We start from the raw sequence: 23,152 nt of genomic DNA, 5'->3' as shown, positions 1-23,152 counted from the left end.
CTTAGATCATTTATTATTAATGCGACAGGCAGAAGAGTTCAGGAGGTTCGTCTACTTTACATACAGCGACTTCATGTGTTACACCTTCTGTTGAGGATCAGGCAAACCTGCTGATTTTAAAAGCTCTGTCAGTGACCACACTGCTGCTCCAGCTCTGTCTTCTTTTCAGTTTTTCCTCCGTTTTTTTCCTGCTTTGAAATACTGACCAATTTCACTCCCCCTCCCCTTTCAGTGAAGCCCTAAATGCAGACAAGAGCTATTCTCTGCTTTAAAAGCTAATTGTAACTTTAAAATAAACGAGCAGAGGCAGCTGGGAGTCGTTATATTATTCCAGATGTGCTTAAAACAGAATGCGGATGTTTTTGTTTTTAAAGCTGTACATAGATTCCATCTCGAGGATTTCGCCCGGATCAGTCGGCCTTCAGCTAAACTTTATTTTTGAGCGTCGGCGGGGAAGACGTGGGTGGCCTGCCGTTGTCCCAGTCCCACAGACGTCCTTCAGCATTCGCGGATAAGTCAGGAGGGAGGAAGAACCGTCAGACCGAGCACGACTCGCGCAGAAAGTAGGTCAGGCTTTGCAGCACGCATTCACACACCGACACATTTCGTCTACGATGGTTTTAGACGGAGGTGCACATTCAAAAAGCAGGACGTTTCAGCAACAGGTGGGAAGTCAAGCCTACGCCTCCTGTCGGTCGTTACATGACGGCTTTAAAAAAATCTGTTTACGACTTTGAAAACATAAAAGAATAGGCAAGTAAAACCACAACAAAGCCATCAGACTGAGGAGAGGAGCATTAAGAGAGATGCACTGCAACTGATCCTGACACCATAAGGAGAACCTCAGAGAAAAGAGTGGATACTTTTGTTCTTTTCATTGATGATAAAAAAAAAAAGCAGTCAGTCACTGTAAATTTTCCCCCATAGCGGAACGTATCTGTGCTATAAAACTCAGCATGGTCTGTGCTGCAGATTAAATTCACCCCGTTGCCTGGAAACAGGTTGGGCTTTAGAATCCTGAGGCTGCTGGCAGGACTTCTTTATCCTTCAGCATTTTCCACCACTTTAATTGTTGTAGAGCTATTGAGGTGTTTTTCACTTATGCCTGCTTCTAGCAGTGATCGCTGAACAGTGTGATTTACACTGGATGTTTAGTCTCCAACTAACATGATCTGCATCTTTATTTTTTTTCTAAATGAAGACCGAGTTCCCCAGCTGGGACTGTGAGAAAGAGGCACTAGCTGTACTTTTTCCACTGTGGACATTGCCCAGTTCAGATCATCAACTTGTTAGTCTTCTTGGTCGCAGCAGGAAGTCGCATTTTCACAACTGGCAATTAGCAGAAAGTAAAATATTCAGCGGCTTCCACAGACAAACGAGACAGGGAAAATATTGCCATGACAACCTGTCGTCCATCTGCAGCTCTGTCCTCGGAACACATTTCAGGTGCGGCAAACTTGTTCACTCGAGACTTCTTAATGCAGATAGTTAGAAAAGAAAAACATCCTAGCTTCTGCTTAGTAGCTTCAATAACACTCTTTTCAATATTACCTAACTCAGACCAACGTCTGCTACCTGTAAGCTTTCCCATGTCATAAGCTTCAGATCTGTCTGATAGGTCTGATTATCCCGTCGGATCGAGTTTAGAATGAGGTTCCGATTTCTGGAAGGACTCAAGCTGTTTGGTTTCCTTCCAGTGCAAAATTTTGTTCAATTTGGTTTATTTCAATTTAATCTGAACCATGCCCTCGCAGCTGTAGTTGTTGTTTCTAATTGTAAAGAACAGAACATCCCACCATAGGACAAGAGTGGATCACAGTCTTTTAATTGGTCGGACTTACTCGGCCAGGAATTGACGCTAAGGCTAACATGCTAGCTGTTGTCATCCATCTCTTTCCATCGGTGCATCGGCGAAGCATCTGCCGAGGAAACGTATTAGCCCAAGCTCTGTTCCTGACAAGCATGCTTTTCTTTTCAGCTCATGCAAGGCAGTGCATCTTCTTAAGCCCACTTCTAAACACTCCCATCTGCCACAGAACCCAGAAAATGTCTGCGCAAGTCAAACAGCAGTTTTTCTTCTACGTAGTGTTTTATGACAACCTCATGATGAATCCAGGTATTCCGGTATAAAACTTCCTACACATGCTCTTTTAAAATAGTTTTAATGTGGTTTTACAGTTGGTCCCGGCGTTAAAAAGTCTACATATAAACAAAGTTGTCAGCAACATTTCATTGTAGAAGCGCACGGGACTGTTCTACAGCAGAATCAGCACCATGGACAGCAACAACCTGCGGCTCTGGTTCAAATGAGGCTTGAAGGCCGCCGATGCTCGGGCACGCTGCGTCTCCTTCACCATTTCAGCAACTTTTGAGATTGCGTTTGTAGAATACTCATATTGTGCTCAACATAAGATGCTCGGTCTAATTTATTCCCTCTTCTTTGTGTTTGAGATGGGATAATCCTAGATGAGCCAGAGAGATAAATAACCAAACAACCGGTAGGTACCAGCTGAAAACGGTCGAAGGTGTTAATCAAGAAGTGCTGAGTTAAGATTTTAGTGACATTTGATGAAGAGGTTGAACAATTTTGGAGTTATTTTTAATGTACTTCTATGAGTTTTGAAAAACTGAGGCAGTGAAAATGTTGGACCTTATCTATTTTGTAGATTCAGAATTGACAAAACTTTAACATTTTGAGAAGTACCACGACTTCCCGCTGGGTTCAGGGTGTGTTTTAATCAAGTATTATCACTATTAGTGACACCTCATTGGCTATCAAAGTTGATTGGTCACAATCACTCTAAACAAGTTAACATTTAGAGCTGATTTGGAGCCACAGGCCTTTGGAGAAAGTTGCTTCTAAACAACCGGAACTGGAAGTGCGTCAGTTGGGGAAAAAAAAAAAAAAAAAAAGGAATAGCTCATAATAATCTTATAAAAGTAAGTAAAAAGACCCACACTCGTTCTGATTCGATGTATCCACAGACCTCTGTGGCAAACATTCTAATTTCAACTCATCTTTCTACACCTTTGGCCATTTCGACTCGGAAGAAGCCCAGATGTACGGTTTATTAATGACCTGAAGAACCAGGAGAAGTTTTTTTTTTTTTTTCAAATCAAAATATTTATTTCATCTGATTGTATCAATCACAGCCCAGCTGGTCAAACAGAGCAAGCAGCTTCACAAAGCTGATCCTGGTTACAAAGAGCAACTCGTGGTCCATTAACCTTGTGTCTGAAGATTTACTCCGAAAAGGAACAAACAGCTGATAACTCCAGACGGGATGGAAGCGTTCCCGCTGCCACGGCTTCCCTCCCTCCCTGGCGTCCGTGGGTATAGCAGGCGAGCTGGGGTTTCTCCTCGTGTGCCGCTTCACGGTACTGCTTCGTCATCTTCGGCTAATCTACTGCACTAACACGAGCGTTCAGCCTTTAAGATACAAAGCTAAACAACTGAGCAGATTAACAGTGACAGAGAGTTACAGAGACTCAGATTCTATGCTTGGGTTCTGGACGGAGTATGGCAAACGTTTTTTCTTTTTTGTTTTTTTTTTAAACTGTGATGCTGAGGTTTCTGATCTCTACGGGTTGGTGAAGGTGCTTACCGATAAGAGAAGATGGGTCAGAGTTAGAGGACCACACCAACGTCTCGGGAGTTCCACCGACTGATCGCTGCGAAATCAGATCAGCGGGTCAAACTTTGAAACATTTATGTTGTCCATCAGGTTTGTTTTTTTTTTTTTTTTTTTTTTTCCTGCAAGAATGTTCTTGCGCAGCTCATTTTGTTCTGTTCTGTTTTGTTTGTTTGGTTGGTTAAAATGTTGATATGCAGAAACACAGCTGCAGACTAGCATGTGTCATGCAGGTTTGCTGCATGGAATTCCAGTAGCAGGAGACGAGGAGGGGAGGAGCGGCAGCGAGGAGAGAACGAGGCTCCCGACGTCCGGTGTCCTGCAGGAGGTGCTCCTCTAGAAGGTCAGCACTGAAACAGGGTGGGGGAGGGGAGGGGGGCAGTCACTCACGGTGGCAGCCTTCGGCTTCGTCCGGTGGGAGCGGCATGCGGGGCGGCACGGAAGACGGGGAGGGGGAGGGAAAGGTGGAGAGGAAGACCTCTCACTTACAGTCTACCTCCAGGACGGCTCTGACGGACCGCGTGAGCTCTTTCGCCTCCTGGGCGAGCGTGGCGGCGGTCCACGGGCTTTTTCTGTAGCGAGGGGGGACGCCGTGGGACGACGAGCCGGCTTTGACGTCTCCGGAGCTGCGAACACAGGCGAGGCGGGGTCAGCGGAGGGAAAAAGTGCAACACAAGGAGAACCCCGGAAATATTCCCAGAGGATTCTGTTAAACTGACCACAAAACAGTAAAAAGTGATGACAGTGACTGATGGTTGTAAGCAAAAGGATTCCTTTACATAGGACGCCATTGACTTCTCTTTTTCTGGCCTGGTCGATTAAGATTATCACTTCTAAAAACAGATGGCAGGCGGCATTCATCCTTAAACTAATAAGAGTTTTTGTTTTTGGTAACAGTGGGGGCTGGGTTAAGTCTTCCTGTGTGGAGTTGGCATGTTCTTGCAGAGCAAGCCTGGATTTTCTTTGGGTACTCTGGATTAGAGTTTTAGATTTATGGCCGGAGCCCGACCAAAACAAGACCCAAAATTCTAGCCGGATCGGGCCAGAATTATGTGCTTGATGGTTGGATCCTGGTGTCATCGAGCAAATGGAGGCGTAGATAGTTAACCTGTTGAGGAAATAAAAAAGGTAGGGTGGCAAAAGTAAACAGGCAGCACACTGAATGCACACGCTGGGTGGGCTTCATAAGGTAACACAAGATAGTATAACATCTTGGTATAACACCCAATTTTTAAGGTAATTGGGACTGAAAATGTAACCAAAAAAGGCGAGGTAGATTTCACCTACTTTTGGTGTTTCAGAGTTGTTATGCTTTACCAAAAGTATTTGTTTAAATGTACCCAACCAGATTGAGTGCATTTTTTTTTTTACAGTGTAGTAAAACATGTCGCTCACACCTCCTTTCTTGATTAAAAAGGACACTTGAGATGCTTTTCAGCCTGAAAGGCTCATCTTTGTTCTTCCAAGCATACGTCTTGCTCTTGTGTCCATCCTGCATTGAAATCAGAACCTTCGGCTGCCTGTCAATGACGCCTTTGAGTTGGTTGTTGTTTGCTGCATCTGTGCAGCAAACATCCAACCTAATGAAGGCAGACAGAAGGTAAACTACAATATAGATCATTTCTCTGAGGATGAATTTTTTCTTTCTTTCTATAAATTAATTTTGATTCTGAGCTGAGCTCTGAGGAAATTATGGCTTTAATCTGTGCCAGAATACAAAAAGACATTCAGGAAGCTAGACGAGGCCATTTATTTCAGACAAAAAAAAAAAAAAATCAACACTGCTTCCTTTATTGAATCTATGGATCACAACAAGTGGCCTAGAAATGAACAAACCAGAGAGTAAAAATAAGAGAAATAGGACGGGGGGTCCAATATGGGGGGTAGAGTGTCCAGCAGTTATGAAACCTCAAATGTCCCACTGACCTGCAATGAAATAAAAGAAGCTGGCAGGAGGTTTCATAGGTAGATGACTTAATAGCATGACCAAGTGACCGGATTCACTGAGTCCACCTTACACAAGCTCCCAGGGAGAGCTGATAAACTGGGATCAAAACACGGCGGAGGAACAAAAGGATGAGGGCAGATGGAAGGAAACATGAAAGATAAACAGATGAAATAAGAAGAGAAAAGGGAGGAATAACAGAAGAGGTTATGAAACCAAGCAGATGGAAAACAGGTGAAAAAGCACAGAGATGGAAAACAAAATATACTAAGAAAAGGAAAATTCAAACACATCGAAAGGGACACCGGCATCAGAACGCAACATCAGAAACGTAAAAACAAAAGATAAATAGGATAAGGAACTTGCACAAACAGATCTACGACGAAACATCAGTGGGAGAGAATGATGGAGGGAGGAAGTGAAAGGAAAGAAGGAAATGAGACGAAAGATAATTTATAATCTTGAAAAGTTGTAAGAGACAAGGGAATTAAATTGAGATGTTGAGTGGAAAAACTAATCTAGATGTACGCAAACCATTTGATGACAATAAGGTTACTCATTCATCCAAAAAGGACAACTTCAGACGCAGAACAAAAAGATAATCAGACATTGGCCTGCAGCAGTTCATCAAAACCTTTATTCCTACCTTTTACTACCATCTACCCATCCATCCATCCATCCATCCCAGACTTAAGACATGTTCTGCAGTTTTGGATTATGAAGTGAACCCGTTATCATGCTTTGTGTAACACTCCTCATGGTGATCAGTGTTGTGTGTTGGTGGTTAATAAATAAAGATCAACAACTGGATAGGGAAGAGTAATTGGTGACCTCTTACTCGGTGGAGACATTTCGTAATGCCGCCACTCGCAGCGGGAGCCCATTACCAGGAGCCAACCGGTGCTCTGCCTGAGCTGAAGTGGGCCAAGCCGGACCACTGAGTGTGTGCGAAGCCTGGACTAATGGGCTCTCTGCTGGAGACATCATTACATGACTGAGTAACACACGTCTCAGTTGCCTTTGCTTCTAACTTATTTCCTGTGTACCAAACGTGCAAAGGGAACTTTCCTGAACCACGTTTAGACTTGTTGAAAGTCACAAAGATGTTGAATAAAATTGTTAATTTGTTATTTCATGGACGTACAGAGAAGCTGACACCCTGTGTTGATGTACAGGAAACAATTAACCCACCTAGCGTCCATCATTAGAAAAACAAAACAAAACAAAACTTTGAAGTAATGAAAAATACAAAGAATGAAATATGAAGGCATAAGAAAAACTTTGTTTCATTACCTTTTTAAGAATTTGAAAAACAAGAACACATTTCTTAATTTCATGATAATTTCCTTTGATTTATATCTGTTTTGAAAAATTCAAATATCCAAATTTAAATGAGAAAATGGTAATATTAACACTTTAAACAAAACTAAATGAATTAGCTTCAAGTGATTAGATGAGGACACATGTTTACATGTGTTGCTTCTTAGAAAATGAATATATTTAAATACTTTCTTTTTTATATCACAGAGAAAAACTAAATTAGAATCAAATGAAAAAACAAAAGCGACAAGTGTAAAAAAACAAAACAAACAAATTGATGAGATTTGTTCCTGTTCAAACATTTGCATATTTCCCCATCTGTACATGAGTTTTATTTATATTTCTTGTAGTTCTTAACATACACTACATGTGCATATCAGGAGCAACACAGCAGAACACTGTGGCAAAGATACACACACGCACACAAAGGACGAGCAAAACTAACACGTAGAGATGAAAGCTGCTGGTTGCTAGGGCAACCATTTTCTCCCAAGGAACCGGCCTCGTTAGCGCAGACTCTAACAAATAGCGGGCAGCCAGTCAACCTTTTGTCATTCTGAGACGCAGACAGCTTTAAAGTGTGTACCTGTAGCTCTTTGTGGGTCCGTGACTTTCCAGCAAAAAGTCCTGAACGTTCTGCAGTAAAAGGCAAAAAGAAAAACAAACGTAAACTTCACGGAGATGACCAAAGTTTAGATTCAGGTTTTGGTTTACCCCCTCACCTCCACAAAACTTAGTAGCTTTCCCGTTGACATCTCAAAACCCTTTTTGGCCGTTTCACTCTTCCGTAGCTGACACTCCAGAATGGCCACCTTCTTCTTCAGTTCGTCTACTTCCTCCTTGGTTAGAAAGTAAAAATTCACTTCTCTCAACAAAACTAAACTAATTGTCAATATTGTACAGAGCACTGTCATTTGTTTAGTAGGTTTATATTTTCTCCAGTAGATCCATTTTAACACAAAGGATTTTTTTTTCAGCAACATGATGACTCTGTGATTGGCTACCTTCTTGGTCATTGCTGGATGCTCCACCCTTTGAGTCTTCAGCTCGGCGATTTCAGCCTCCAGCAGGTGGATGACCTCCTCATAGTCCATCTCCATCCCTCTGGCCTGCTTCTGGGCCTCCTCCACCAGCTGAATCCGGGTCCTCAGAGTCCGACTCTCCTCTGCTCCGACTTTCGCTTCCTGGAGAGGTGTACGTGATGAAGGTGGAACATCAAGTCTTTTAGGCAAACAGATTACCCAGTGAAAGCTCATCAGGGCTCGCAGGTCCACCTTAGCTCATAAATATGCCTACATTTCAAATGTTGGCACTAACATTTGAGCATCTTGTAGTCATCGGCTTCTTTCACAAATAATTAAAACTATGATACAAATTTTATGACAACCTTGTGTTGTTGCGCCTCTGAGTTGCCCGACGAGGAAATCAAAGCCCTGCATCGGCTGACTAACTGAGCCGGATTTCCAGATCAAGACTGCTTTGCACACTTACACTGAAGTGGATCAGGAGCTATGGGAAGTTTCTTTGACCTTACAACGCCGACCCGAGTTTTCGAAAACTTGCGTATATGCAGAAAAACAGCTGGCTTGATTTGTGGTTTAAGAATAAGCAGAGAAAGTGTGAGGGGTTTTGTTTTTGCTAAAGCGGGTCTAGGCGTGTTCATGAACTCCTCTGTATGGCAAACTCTGCTAGAATGAAATGTGGGACTCTGAAAAACTGAACCTCTAACATGTCCACACACCTGAACGCAGACGCAAACCTACAAAAGAATGGCTGAAAAAGACTAGAATGCAGGTGTTGTAACGGCCTAGTCAAATTGTTGCTAAAACTGGTGTCAGAACCTGGTGTGTGTCGATCTAATCAAGCTGTAAGAAAAATGACAGCTATTTTCACTATTATTATTTTATTTAAAATATCTCAACACCAAGAAAAGGAAATAAAAAAGGACACTTTTTAAGCACAGTACACAGTACAGTACATCGCTGTTCACCACTAACATATTAATGATATTTATCCTTCTAAATCAAAGAAAAAGTAACATACCTTCATACGGAGATAACTCCATATCACAATATAGATATTTAAAAAACCAAAAATGTTTCTATTTTAGTAAGCACTGTCCAATGAACCAAAGATACCTGGAGGTGTGTAACTCAGTTGGAAAACGTGTAAAGCTTAGTTTGTGTGCTGTGTGTGACATCCTTTTTACGATTGGAAGGAAACAGCCCACGGCACATTAATTTGGCGACTTGAGCCCTCCTGCAGAGATGTCATACGCATGTAAGACTAACAGGACACAAGAAGGTAAAAAAAAGAAAAGAAAAAAAAAAAGAAGTGATTTTCTTAATAAGACATGGAAACACATGGGAACAGGAAGGCCATCTGTTACTGTTGTTGCTCTCAGCATGGCTGCTTATGTTTCTAAACCTCTACAAATTGCTGTTGGTAAAAAAAAAAAAAAAAAAAAAAAGACGCTCCATGTAGCATCCATCTGTCCCTGTGAGGACACCTCGGGTCTGGGGAGTTTCTGAATCCCAAAAGATTTTTAAAGAATTTTAATCTGGATCACGACTCAGGCCTGAAAACGACTCTCAGGAAGCCTAAGATAAGAAAAAAAAACAGCGTGATGACTGCTTGTCATCACGCTGTTTCGTCAAATGCATGTTTTGAATTTAGATCCAATTAGGAGCTGCTCCCAGCAGATGTCGCTGTGGAGCATTGTGTGCATTAACTTGAATGATAAATGATTTTGTGTTGCTTTCAAGCGGTTCAAAAAAAAAAGGTCCTTTAGACAGCCAAGGCATAATACCGCAACCATGTTTGCCAGAATGTTGTTTACTGTTTCCTCTGTACAACAGTATGAAACAAGAAGTCATATTTCTTATTACAAAAATGACTGCATGGAAGACATTTAAGACTTTTGGACTGCAGAACACAGGGGCTTTTACTATGAGTCATCAAGGTTTTCTAAAAATCACAACTGAGTCAGAGAGGAAAGTTTCAACCATGGTTTAATTCAACAATCACTTTAAGGCCGACCACACGGAAATTGTTCTATCACAAATCTGCAGGCATCGATTCTGTTTAACTCTCCTATTCTCACGAGATATTAACTTTATTTATTCATTTATTTTCTCATCAATTTGCCCTCTCTGTGGTCTATCTGTGAATTTGCTTCAGCTTGTTGGCGCTGAATATTCGGTTTCAACACAAGCCGTCTGCTGGAACACACAGACTCTGTTGGTGCTAAAATTCGACTCTTTCAGCTGGGTTCGTTGTGCAGAGCATCCATTCAGAATGCACTTGAGGTGTAAGGGGGTTGTTAGGGTAACTGCAGGAACCCACTGTGACGGTTTGTGCCTCCAGCTGTGGCCTCGAGGGCCCGTGAGGGCTGACCTCCAGCTGCAAGGTCAAAACAAGCAGGTCAACACACTAACCCACTAGTCACTGGGAAAAGGAGGAATTAGGGAAGAAACTGTGCAACCGGAACAATGACAGAATGACAATGGTTAGTTGTGAATTAGCTCAGATGAAAAGATGAAAAGATATACGTCTCTTTGTTTAAAATTTTCTGAAATCTGGTTACTAACAGAGCAAAATACCATTTTTAGGACTTTGAGTAACCAGAGTTGACTAAAAGTTTTCTTTCCTCGGAAAGACTGCTGAACTGTCTGATGCAGGGATGTCCAAAGTGTGGCCCCGGGGGCCCTCTGCAACCCTCTGGATTCTTTTGTTTGGCCCCATGGTTGACAATTCAAGAATGGAGCGAATCCGCGATTAATTCGAGAATTTTTACAGACAAATAAAATGTATTTAGCGACAAGAAAAAGTATTTTAACAATGTTTCTGCTTTCATTGATTCTACTTTGCCAAAACCAGCAAGAGCCGCTCAACCTTTGTTTCAAAATGTAAAAAAAAGAAAAAGAAAAAATGATGACAACAAACCCCAAAAGCTTACAGCAACTTGTCCAGGACCCTCCATATGCTTTGGGTCAACCATAACTTGAAGATTCCTTTTCTACAAAATATAGACTACTTTGACTTATCAAACATATTGTCTAATTAGAGTATTATTGAGCAGATGAAAGTTTTAATTTTAAAACATGTGGCCCTCGAGTTTTCTCAACTGAATATTGGTCCCGGTTGCAAAACGTTTGGTCACAACTGGTTTAATAGACCACAAATTGTTTGTTTAAAAAAATCAATAATCAAACAAAAAATAGAATAACATGGAATTATAATGGGAATAGTGTTGGGAAAACATTACAATGATGCACTCAGAGTTTATGTTCAGTGCTGCCAAGAATTTCCTCGTCTCTCCTGCGACTGTCCAACTCACAGAGCGGAAGCATCCCGCCAGAACCTTCGCTGGCTCCCTACATCTGTCAGCTGCATCTAAATCTAGATATCGATCCATTTACGCAACGATACAGGAGCCGAGAGGCGGTGAAGTGGGAGCGAACGAGGGCGAGACCCTTCAGCTGTGAATCAGAACAAACAAACGGGAGGAGGAACTATTTTGGAGCCCGAAAGACGAGCGAATGGAGGCCTCACCCTCCTCCAGCCGCCGAGTGGGTGCAACTCAACCTCCCACACTCACACACACTCATGTTCGCGTGCGTGCGGGTGTGTGTGTGTGTGTGTGTGTGTGTGTGTGTGTGGAAGGCTCCACCTGCTGATCTATTTTTACAGAAACACTCAGTCATGAAAAATCTAAATTTATCAGACAGCTCTCCTGTACCACCTTCAAAACACAAAAGTGATGTGATTTCATTTCATATTGAGTTTGTGTTGCAAGAAGAGGAAAAATAAAAAATAAAAAAAATCCAGAAATCTCACTTCTACATCCTCAAATGTAAAACAAGATGATTTGTGTCCCCACTAAACTAAGGTAGTTTTAGCTTAGGAAAAATAAAGGAAAACTAAAACTAGGTGATTCTATTTAAAAAGCAAATATTTTCTTTAAAGTCCAACAGGTGAGGGGGGAATTAAATATTAGACTGACCTGCTTGACCTTGTTGAGCTCGTCCTCCAGCTCATGGTGAACTCTCTGAGACTCGACAAGCTGCTCCTATTGGAATTAAACAGAATGTGGTTTGTTTTTTTTTTTTTCCCGCTCCAGAACCAAACCTGGAAGGTTTCGCCATAATCCTCTAACATTTTATCCGACTTTAGTGAGGTCACCTGCAGTGTCTTGATCTCCTTCAGCGCCTCAATGTGCTCCTTCCTCAACTTCTCCATCTCCTCCAGGTCATCCGAGTCTGACAGCGACGGCTGGAGGAAGAAACAGAGCAAATCAGGAACGTCTGGTGTAAAAATATCCCTGAGGTTCTTACGGGATGCCCGCTGTCACATGGGTGAAAGTTCTGGCACACATTTGTGACTTTTGTCTTTTCCAAATTAAAATATCCATTTCAACTTTAGGGTGAATTCGTTAATGCAGCTATTTTCTCTGAAGGTTAACACAAGCCAGTAGGTGTTTCTGTCAAAAGGTGTGATGCTCACGTACCTAAAACAGGTCTGTCAAACTTCACACTGGTGTGAAGTTTGAGATAAATCCCAGAAGTTATTAGCAGTCTCATTATTAACTTAAATAGTGCAAAAAAGTAGATTTGACTTTACTTTTTAAAGTGATAAAAATATAGATAATTTTACTTTGGAAGATGTCTCTTTTGTTTTGAGGATGTCAATGGATAAAATAGGTTTAGTATTTTAAGCCTAAAATAAAGCTTGCAGACGTTTTATGTATGAATTTTAGTCCGCATATCCCAGATTCCCAGACGTTTTACAGCCTGAGCCGTTACCGGTGGGTTGGTGGGAGACTCCAGCAGGCTGGAGAAGTCGTCTGACGTGAACCTGGAGCTGGACTGGGTGCCGAACAGTTCCTCCAGCTGAGGCTTGAACAGTTCCCGAATCAAGCTCTCGAAGTCTGCAAGAGCAAATAGAAAGGAAGAGTTCAACAGAACGTGTCCTTTGGAAAATCTCACCTGGTTTGTTAATAACTGCATTAATCTGTTTTTAATAAGTTTTTATGGTGCCAGTTTAATAGGTTTTAAATAGTAACAAACTGTTTTGTCTTATGAAGCGCATTTAAGAGTAGGTCTCAAATAAAACCAGGGTTGTTTTTGTTTTGTTTTTTTCATTTTTCTGGGCCCAATCCTACAGAACAGGTTTTCTTTAACCCTCCTGTTATGTTCGTTTCTGAGGTACAGCAATAATGTTCGCGGGTCAATTTGACCCGGGGAGTGTTTAGTCATGCTATAGTGTCAGAAACCAAAAAAATCCTCCAAATCTTTTTTGTGTCTGATTATTAACTCCTATACTAACCATTCCAATCAATATTTGTGCAATTATGTTTTTTTATTCCTCACAAATAAAGGATCAATGATGACAATTTACTCATTTGGACATAAAAAATGTGATTTACAATTTTTTTTATGCCCACTGAAAAACCTAAACACAAAATAACACTAATTATCTTTGAAAGTGATTTTTTGTAAATTTTTTTGCATTACATTTTAAAATTTTTTTCTAAGGGTGACCCGCCTCGCCTCGAACGCAGCTGGAGATAGGCACCAGCAACCCTCCCGACCCCATTAGGGAAGAAGGGTGTAAGAAAATGGATGGATGGATGGATGGATTTCTAAGGGTGATCTTTATAATTGAACTTGAGACACATTTACTGTTCTTAGTTGGAGATGAAGACCACTGAATTTCACCATTTTTTGACATGAATGTCTTGCTTTGAGAAACATGAACATCATTTTCATCAATTGCTTCATAATCAGAATCATCAGACTCAGAATTGACCTCAATACTGTCTTCAGCTTCAGAAACCTCCTCTTCTATTTCACTGTCATGATCAACAAGAAGTTCCAGAGCTTCCAGGGCTGTCATCTTTTTTTTCCTGCTGCTCATTTCCTGACCTCTGACAGTGACAATATCACATGTACCTTTAGTGTGTAATGTGTTTAGGACTCCCTTGCAGAGAGTATTTATGCCCACCCACCCCACCCCATCAAGTTAGTGTCACACAGTGTGGGTGGAGTTTTTACACCGGAACAGAAAATAGAAAAAGTTACCGTCAAAAGTTTTATAAAAACCAGCTTTCTCAGTTTATTTGTGAAGTTAAGAGAATAGTGAGACACACACTCATGTTCGCGTGTGTGTGTGTGTGTGTGTGTGTGTGTGTGTGTGTGTGGTGAAATATGTCTCATAGGTGCAAGGAAACAAACAGAATTGGACATTTTTTAAAACTTTTTACCCTTCAACTTGTATGCCGGGTCAAATTGACCCGAACAGTATCTATGTAACAAATAGACACAGAGGGGGCTGCAAGTGTGTAAAATGAAAATTTTTTTTTATATACATAGAGTGCACCTATTAAGACAAATAGAAAAAGTTTCATGCAGAAAAAATACTTCTAACTATTTTTTTTTTTTTTTTAAACTTTGAAACGGGTCAAATTGACCCGCAACATAACAGGAGGGTTAACACATCCGCCTTAACTAGTTCCTAAGAAATGTGTTCCTCTGAGCAACAATGTCCCTCCGCAGTGAATGACCAATAAAAATAAAAACCATTCACTCCAGCAGGGGGAGCTATTGTAAACGTGCGAGCTCTTTTTTTTTTTTTTTTTTTTTTTTACAGAAATGTGCAGAGGTTTGGAGAATACTATCTGCGCTCATAAACACAGGGCAGTCACAAGGTTATCATATCAGATGTAGAAACTTTTCAATGAACGTAGTTTTCTCCATCTGTCTGTGTTTTAGGTACGTCAGCATCAGTTCTGTTGAGATATCTTTCAGACATATTTTCTGCCAAAAGAGACCGATAAGGCTCATTAAGATATTTCGCATACCTTAATTAAGATTTTTTTTTTCCTAAATATTCTTGTTAATTTTCTCTGTATGTCGCAGTGTCTTTGGTTTCCTTAGGTCACTGTACAGATTAACTTCTAACACAATGCGAGTGCCTGCTTCAACATGCTAAAACAAATGTTTGGAGCTATTATTCAGCATGAAACAAACCATAATGCTATTAAAGGTAACCTGTTAAAAAATATCAGTCTGACGCATATTTTTTCTTCCTGTTGCCGCCGTGAGATTCTTTACGTGAAGCATTAAATCAGAATTAAATAAAATCAGATAACTGAATCAGGGTAGAGAAAAAAAAAAACACGCTGGTAAAACAAGGGCTAACAAACAAAAACACGCTGAAAGTCAAAGCTCGTTGTTATTCGAATCTCCTCCATGTGAGTGTGAAGTGAAGGATGATGGGAGTTGTTGTCGTACCTGTGAAGGCCACTGTTCCAGTCGGATCGGCTCGTAGTCTGGACCTAAGAGCCTGCCGCTGAGCATCTGTGGGCTTCAGACCGATTAGATCCAGCGCCTGAAACACACACACACACACGGATCAATACCCACAGCTGGAGGTGGTGTAAACATCGATCGGGAGCCACACTGATGTGCTTCACTCTCGTCCTCTTCACATGTTTTTATAGGTTCTACTGTGATCACAGTCTGAGGAATCGGGATGTCTTGCTGATAATTATGGAGTGATAAAAAAAAAAACATAAATCTTTTCTTCCTTTACATTTGAATCAGGCCCGAAACCGACCTGCTCCAGTCGTTCCAGTTTGAATCGACAGCTGGAACTGAGGGAACATTTCCTCTGAGGCGGCTGACTGCTCCCAGAATCTGAAACACAGAAAACACAGATTTATGTTCCCTGCTGGAAAAAAAAAAATCATATATTTAAGTAGATTTTAAATATGCCCTATTACATTTTTAGTATGTTGTCAAGTGGATATACTTAAAATTATATTTAAAAAAATGGAAGATACATTTTTAAAAACATGCTTCTAACACTCTTTAAAAAAAAAATGTTATGTACTAAATGCAATGTGATGACTAATGATGTTTAGAACGCCGACTCTATTTATCTGATTATAATGAAATATAGTATTCGCATTTCCTTTAAAGTGTAGCTGCTTTTTAATCGTGCTAAGTTTCATAAGCATGTTGTCATGTACTTAGCATATTTATTTTTCCACAAGGGTTCCCGTCACTGTTCAGCGTTTAATCAGTTTTTCACACTTTTACAGATCGTTCAAGTTTGAGACAAACCTCAAAATATCACTCAGAAATAAAGGTTTTGTTAATTGTCACAAAAGCTACATTTAATAAAATCTTGATATAAATGGGCTATTTTTTTCCACACAAAATATTGATTTTCATCCTGTATACTAATTGAACTATAGTAGACTGAGCTGGAGGAAGGGAAAAAGAGCCAGCAAATTATAAAAGAAAAGGAAAAGGACAAATGAACAAAAACTTAAACGAAATCTTAATTATGACACTCAGCCGTACATTTTCTGCGTGTAAAACGGTGAGTTGATTTCACTCGAGCGGATTCACGTCATGACGTCAAAGACGAAAGTCGGGAGGAATTAACATATGGAGGGAGACCTCAGGATTCCTTGCACACAGAGATGTGGTGGAACTTCACACCTCTGTAGCCAATCGCAGCCCAGACCTCCCGCTCGCATCACTTCCTCCTTCCTCCTCGAACCATCTGCTTCGCTGCGACTGCAAGGCCACAGTTTGGAGGCGCGCAGCTGTTCGCAATCTGTCTGCGTTTACAGTCAGGAGGTTGTGATGAGGCGACACGCCGTCACCTCGGCATTTAGATGAAAGGAAGGACGGATGGATGTACGAGCCGGCTGGGTCTGGAACTGCGATGTCTTCACGTCTATTTATGTCCACAGTGTGTTAGTTCGTGCCCAGGTGGCTTCCAGACTTACACAGGAAGGTGTGGAAGAAAAAAATTGGAACATTTTGATAATTAAAGATGTCTTGACTTCATCATTCAAAGGAAACGTCATATATTTATACCTAATCATAGTTTTTCCAATAAAATTATTTAACTTCACTGAACAAAAACGGGAAGAAAAAAAATTCTTTACCACAATCGTAAACAAACAAAATGCACTCTCTCACATAGTTATTCCTGCACTTTCAATTCCACAGCAGCAAGGGAATGCAGTAGATCCTGCGATTTTATCTTATGGTCTTTGTAGATTTCATGTAAAATCCTACAGTCTTCTTACAGGGTTGAATTTGGTTAGACAAAAACCCCTGAGCATGTTGGCAGTTAATTTCTAAATTACATCAGACGCAGAGGTCTTAGAGATTTTTTTTATCAGACTCGTAGGCTGTTGCAATCTTCTAGTATTCTAGTCTCTCTGTCGGGTTTCGTAGGATGCCCTAACATTTCCTCATCACTGTATACAGATAAAAGTGTTACACAGTGATGGCATAGTTACTTTGAAAAATCGGACTACTGATTACTCCTTGAAAAAGTAACTTAGTTATATTACTGACTACTTGATTTGGAAAGTAACTAAGTTACACTAAAAGTAACTTTTTAGTTACTTTCAGCAGCTGCTAACAGCAACGCTCTGCCTCATGTGAAAATCACATTGATCTTTGCCAATACTTTTTTGTCAGCTATATTATAATGATTAGATCAACAATGTGTCTCCACTGATAAGGTTGAACTGAAGAGGAGATTGTAGAAAAAACAGTACAAAAAAATAAAAACCGTGACTGATTTGTGTGGTCCACTGTTGTCTGGAAAACTCCAAGAAGGATTTTTAAGCCCCCTCTTCCCCCAGCCTCCAGGTTCTGTGTTACGGCCCTGCGTTTGGTGTCACAGCACAGAGCTCCTCCTGCAGCTCCACAGCTAAGATGGCTGCACAAATTTGTGACACTTATCGTAATATTAATAAATAGAATGGCGTTAAGTTGCCATTATAATTATTGGCAACTACAGACACGTTCATTTGTGGCTGTTTTCAAGTTTATTGTGCTGTTCATATTGGTCTCGATGTTTGCAGTTTTGTGGAGCGCAACGCGAAGCTCGATGTCATTCAGAGGTAATACATTAACTTGACATTAACAAAGACACAGCGGGACGGATCATCCGGGAAATGATGGACAGGGAGAGACTGAGTAAAACTACCTTAATGACGGAAAAATTCTGGGATTTATTATGAGTCTCTGCTTATTTCCAAGCCCAAATGAGTAACTTCACGTTCAAAAACGAGCCCAAAAAGGCGCAACCCGCCACTCGTTACATTTGCAAGCGACTTAAAAAAAAAAAAAAAAAAGCCCAAAGCTGCTTATAATAATCGGACTTGACGACAGAAACTCAAAATAGTTCCAGTTTTTCCACCAACAAAATGCGCATCTCCCTCCATTGTTTACATTTCTGTTACATAGAGACGTCGGTCACTCGACAAGACGAGTAGAGGAAATACGATTAAATAACAAAAGAAGATAGTAACGCAAAAATGATTTTGATAAGTAACTGTAGTCTGACTACTGGATTTGAAATAGCAACGCGTTAGATTACTGGTTACTGAAAAAAGTGGTCCGACGTCAGTAACGCGTTACAAATTAACGCGTTACTGACATCACTGGTGTTACATCATCAGGCCTCTTTTGTACAAGGTTTAGTATTTTGACCGTAAGGTTTGGGCTTTTGTGAATATTAAGTAGATTTCATCATGTGGTGCAGAGGATGGTTGTTGGTTTCAGGAGTTTCAGCTGAAACTGAGGTTTCAGTTTTACAGCTTGATCACTCCATCATCGTGTGTTTTACAGCGGTTAGAGGAAAAGCAACATGAATCAAACTTCTAGCTGTAGATCTGTAAGGATTACTACGTGCTGCCGGCTTTGTGACTGCAACCGTGAGATCTCCTGAAGAGTTTCTGTGAGTCTCCAGCTTGTGTCCAGGTCAGAGTTCCCCTCATTTAACTGGTTCAAACCTTCATCAGAGCTAGACCGAAACTCACCAGGGTTTGTGTCGTTGCTGCTGTCGCTCCGCGGCACTGAGGAGATTCCCGTCTGCTCCGTTCTGCCTGGAGAGACTCGCACCTAAAAAAACCCAAACAAACAAAAAAAAACAGGTCAAAGGTCGACCAGTTTCCTCCTCGTATCAGACAGAAACATCTAATCGGACACAGCGAGTTAGATAATACAGACGCCGTGGCCCAGCCTGAAGCTCAGACCTGCGTGACGTTGACCGGCGGCAGCGTCTCACAGGCAGGGTTCCTGCTGGAAGTGATCTTGGTCACCATGGTTTGCTGCGGGCCGAGGGCCTTCGTCTGGGGTCCGGCTCCGACGCCACACCCCTGCAGACAGACGGGGCTGTGGGAGCCGCTGCTGGAGCTGGACGACGACCTCCGCCTGATGAAAGCGATCTCTACCGTGGGGTCCGGTCTGCAACGCAAACATAAGGATGCGTTCAAACACTGTTCTTTGCCCCCCGTTAAGCCTTCGGAGTCAGAGAGATGCTTAAAAGTTTTCTGTCGTTCTGCTTTAATCCGCTTTCGGTGTGTCTGGTTTCGCTCGTGTTGGACCTGAGTTTGGTGCGCGTCAGGATGCTTCGGGCCTCCTCGTTCGTCACCCCGATCAGAGACTCCTTGTTGATGGACACCAGCTGGTCACCCACCTGCAACCGGCCATCCTGCAGCAGAACCACAGGAATTATCCTATGCTGTGCAAAACTGTCCAAAATTGGATCATGCCGGGGTTTTTTAAAATAACAGGGTGTGCCATTTTGTTTAACTAGTTCAATAATTAAATCAATCTTACACCTGCAACAACAACGTGTATGTAACACTTTATAAGAGTGAGTCTGTAGAGCAACCGGCTGTCCAGTTAGTATAATAACCACAGAAATGTTGTTCTTTTGTCTGTCTCTACCAAAACTGGTCTTCAGTTTGGTGCTTTGGTCTCAACTATCCCTTTCCTGAAAGACAATTTTGTCTAAGAGACTTCAGAATTATTTTTATTTGCTGTTTCTGTAGTTTTGTTTATTTATTTTGGATACCAAAAATGTCTTCCAGTTTCAATGTATAAGTGTTCATCAGAATTTCAAGTTTATCGATCTTCAGGAATGTGTTCTTATATTATTCTTCCATTATTCTTATTATATTACAACGATATTATCATTTATCACAATACGTTCTGGAAGAATTTATAGTCTAGCGAAGTATTCAAAATCAAGGTATCATTCCCTTCCATTTCATAATTGTGCACCACTTGTAAAGAAGGTTAATAGGTCTGGAAACCTTTGCAAGTCACTGTATCAGTATTTATGCGACAGCTTTAGTTGAAGAGAGTCTCTTCCTCCCAATCTGTTTCCCTCTCTGGCGATTTTGCTTTGATTATAACAAAGTGACAGAGACTCTGACCTTCTGGCAGTCTCCTCCAGGCACTATTTCTTGAATGAACACCATTGGTCCCTCAGCTCGGTTGGCCCCTCCCTTGACGACGAGTCCCAGTCCTGTTCCCTTGGCGACACATATCAACTGAATGACGCTGTCACTGCGGGAAAGAGGAGAAGAGATGACGGGATGACAGAGATTAAACTCGGAGCTCGGAGTCAGCCGGAGCGCCGCCTAATCTTCATCCATCCTCCGCTTGAGAACTGCTGAAGATGCTCTTCGCTATTTTTAGTTTCTGCTGGTGTTTCCGTGCAGCTCAGTCACAGTTGGACAGTTTATGTAACCGGAGACAAACTTTCTGAAAGTGCTGAATGAACGTGAATGTCACTGAACAGACAGCAGAATGGATAAACTAAGCACTCCAGGGATTTGTTCAGCTACTTCCCTTACGGAAGAAACTCAACATTTTTCAAGTTTACTGGCCAGCTGAAACATTTCTCTTGAGAAAATATGATGCTCAGAACTATCACGCATATTAATGAACACTGAATTTGCTTCTAAATATCAGCATTCATCTTAACATTTCTGTAAATTAAGAAAAAAACTAACATTTCTGCTCAGCCTCTGTCAATTTTCTCCAATTTCAGCTTCCACATATAGTGCAACCTGGACATAGTGGGGATGGAAATAAATTACATCCACATCCGCCACCAGAGGGCAGAAGTGGTGGCATAATGGTTTTTCAGGCAGTTCCTGAAGCATCCAACAGCTAGGTCAGAACAATGAGTTAAGGTTAGCAAACACAAGGAATGCGTCATTAGACAGCATTTCAGTACTGATAGAGGTTTGAAAGAACACATCTCCATCTGTCATTTCTGAGTTATTTTTGAAGTCTCAGTCTACAGGTTTCGCCAATTCAGATTACAAACTTTTTAAGACGTATAACACGACATAAATGTACAGAAAAGGGGAAAAATAATAAATTGTATGGGCTGGCAACAGAAGTGAGCCAATGGCGAAGATAACTATCGTCCAGATAATGGATTTGCGTTACAAAGCCATGATGGACGTAAAAAAATTAAATTAAAAAAAATAGCTAGCTAGCTATTTTTTTTAATTTAATTCTAGCTAGCTAGCAATGGGAATATTAGCAGCTAGCTACCAGTAGCTCCAAACGCCTTGAGTCACAGAATGCAGTGATTATGTCTGCGTGTGACGCTAACTTTCGTGAAACAGTGAAGTCCCGCGAGAAAACTGAAAACGCGGAGTTGTAGTCCTAGCGCAACAAAAATTTAAGACATGCGAATAACGTGTTCACGGCCAACTTATTTCCTGAATGAACACAAGACATTTTAAGATCTTAATTTTAGACGCATGAATTGTAAGAATGCCCAGGCGCCCTGCATCTGCCGCGTGCGTCGTCCTACCTGAAGGCGTGTGCCGGAGTGTGCACGGTGTAGGCCGGGATGGTGGTGTACTGCGGAGCGTGGCTGTAGGCGGTGATTCCTTCTTTAGGACTGAGCAGCTGTGGGCTCTCCGACCGGGAGGACGAGGAGGAGGACGCCGTGTCCGTCAGCTTCCCTGAACGGACACAGAAGAAGCTAGCATGAACACAGGAGCAAAACAATATTTTAAGAATCGAACTCTTTGTTAGGATAAAAAAGAAACTTGCAAAATAGGAGAGAGACCTCTCTAAAAGCCTTTTTTAAAAAGAGTTATTAGAAAAAAATGTTCTGTAAAAGAAACATGTATGAATGAAAAGTTTCTAAAAATCAATGTGGGCTTTAAGGGCTCCCAGGACACAAATGAGGAAAGGATTTTTGTGAAAAGAATTTTGAAAAAGAAAAAAATCTTGCAAGTTTATTGCTTATGGAAAAAGTACTAGTTTCATTTGTAAATTATTTCACTTACAGCAAGACATGTTTAATCAATATTAGGGTATTATTTACTTAAAACAAGCTCCTACCTATCGCTGAAAGATTCCTTGTGAATTAGTTTTGTCTTTTTTCAAGCAGACTATTTGCACTAGAAACTAGACCAAAAATACTAAATAAGATTTTGCGTTTTTTCCAGTGACGTGGGAAACTTTTCCAAATAACTGATTTCCATCAGACTGTAGAAACGCTGGAAATGGAAAGATTTGGAGGGTGAAAATGCTCTGACGGAGAAAGAAGTTGAAAAGGAATACTGTTGCATTTCTAAAAAAATAGGGAAACTTTTGTTGAAAGAGGAGACCGTCTTAAATGCAGATTCTCGGAGACGTGGGACATTCTTTTTGGGAGGGGAACATTTTTTTTGAAATGTTTCCTCAAGATTTTTCCTCCACCCATCGGTTCTTCTAAGAACAATTCAAACATCGACTGCGAGGCGAGTCAGCGAGCGATCGTCAGAGAAGCGAAGCTGTTTGATGCGTTTTACCTGTAGACAGCTGCGTTGGAGAGATTCTTCCCGACGCCGTGACGTTATTGGAGCCGTACTTCTCCATCAGCTCAGCAAACTCCCTCCTGAAGGACACACAGATGCATCAAGATGGGATTTCAGCACAGATTGATGTGGATAAACGGGACACGCAATCCGCTTTTTTACAAAACATACGCTTCTGATACTTTACATTTTCTAAAGTTTGCCTAGAATTTTTACTAAGTTACAGATAAATTTAAGCAACTCCAGATAAAATCTGTCTGGAAATCCAGCAGGGGATTTTAAAATCGGTTGAAACAAACAACATTTGTGTCTCTTTCTCTCTCTATTGCTTTCAAAAATGTTTTTTTTTTTTTTTCTGAAAGCATGAGTGTATAAAACTTCAGCTGCAGTAATGTCTCTATTTCTAAGGTTTTATTGCCTATCTGATCTGTGAGTGTTTGTCTCCCTCACATGGAGGTCAGTATTAATGAACATTTAAAGTGGATCTGCATGGCTGCAGATAGAAAACACTCAGAGATCAGGAATTATCCCTTCAAACCTCTGAATTCCTGCCAGTTTTCCTTTGTTCCAAACACTTCCGTATCTTCAGTTTCA

The 23,152-nt window shown here is 41.1% G+C and overlaps 1 protein-coding gene across 4 annotated transcripts in view; it reads right to left on the bottom strand.

Moving 5' to 3' along the window:
• Positions 1–3,857: 3,857 nt before the first annotated feature.
• Positions 3,858–23,152, bottom strand: part of stxbp4 (syntaxin binding protein 4) — a 32,859-nt gene continuing 13,564 nt past the window's right edge. For 3 of the 4 annotated variants that reach the window (XM_044102230.1, XM_044102229.1, XM_044102231.1), the window contains 16 exons: positions 22,553–22,638; positions 21,562–21,715; positions 20,162–20,294; positions 19,325–19,431; positions 18,974–19,184; positions 18,758–18,839; positions 15,517–15,596; positions 15,192–15,288; positions 12,702–12,826; positions 12,082–12,171; positions 11,903–11,968; positions 7,902–8,081; positions 7,620–7,736; positions 7,484–7,533; positions 4,122–4,258; positions 3,858–3,982 (listed from right to left, as the gene is read on the bottom strand). In XM_044102230.1, coding sequence (XP_043958165.1) covers positions 3,969–3,982; positions 4,122–4,258; positions 7,484–7,533; positions 7,620–7,736; positions 7,902–8,081; positions 11,903–11,968; positions 12,082–12,171; positions 12,702–12,826; positions 15,192–15,288; positions 15,517–15,596; positions 18,758–18,839; positions 18,974–19,184; positions 19,325–19,431; positions 20,162–20,294; positions 21,562–21,715; positions 22,553–22,638 — 1,729 coding nt within the window. In that variant the 3' untranslated portion in view covers positions 3,858–3,968. Of the gene's footprint in view, positions 3,983–4,121; positions 4,259–7,483; positions 7,534–7,619; positions 7,737–7,901; positions 8,082–9,396; positions 10,300–11,902; positions 11,969–12,081; positions 12,172–12,701; positions 12,827–15,191; positions 15,289–15,516; positions 15,597–18,757; positions 18,840–18,973; positions 19,185–19,324; positions 19,432–20,161; positions 20,295–21,561; positions 21,716–22,552; positions 22,639–23,152 lie in introns of those variants that run through there. The other variant, XM_044102232.1, reaches the window with a different exon arrangement.

Source organism: Gambusia affinis, linkage group LG20, assembly GCF_019740435.1.
Source record: "Gambusia affinis linkage group LG20, SWU_Gaff_1.0, whole genome shotgun sequence".
Taxonomy (NCBI): domain Eukaryota; kingdom Metazoa; phylum Chordata; class Actinopteri; order Cyprinodontiformes; family Poeciliidae; genus Gambusia; species Gambusia affinis.
Note: the sequence above shows the minus strand (reverse complement) of the source record. Positions and strands in the feature narration are given on the sequence as shown.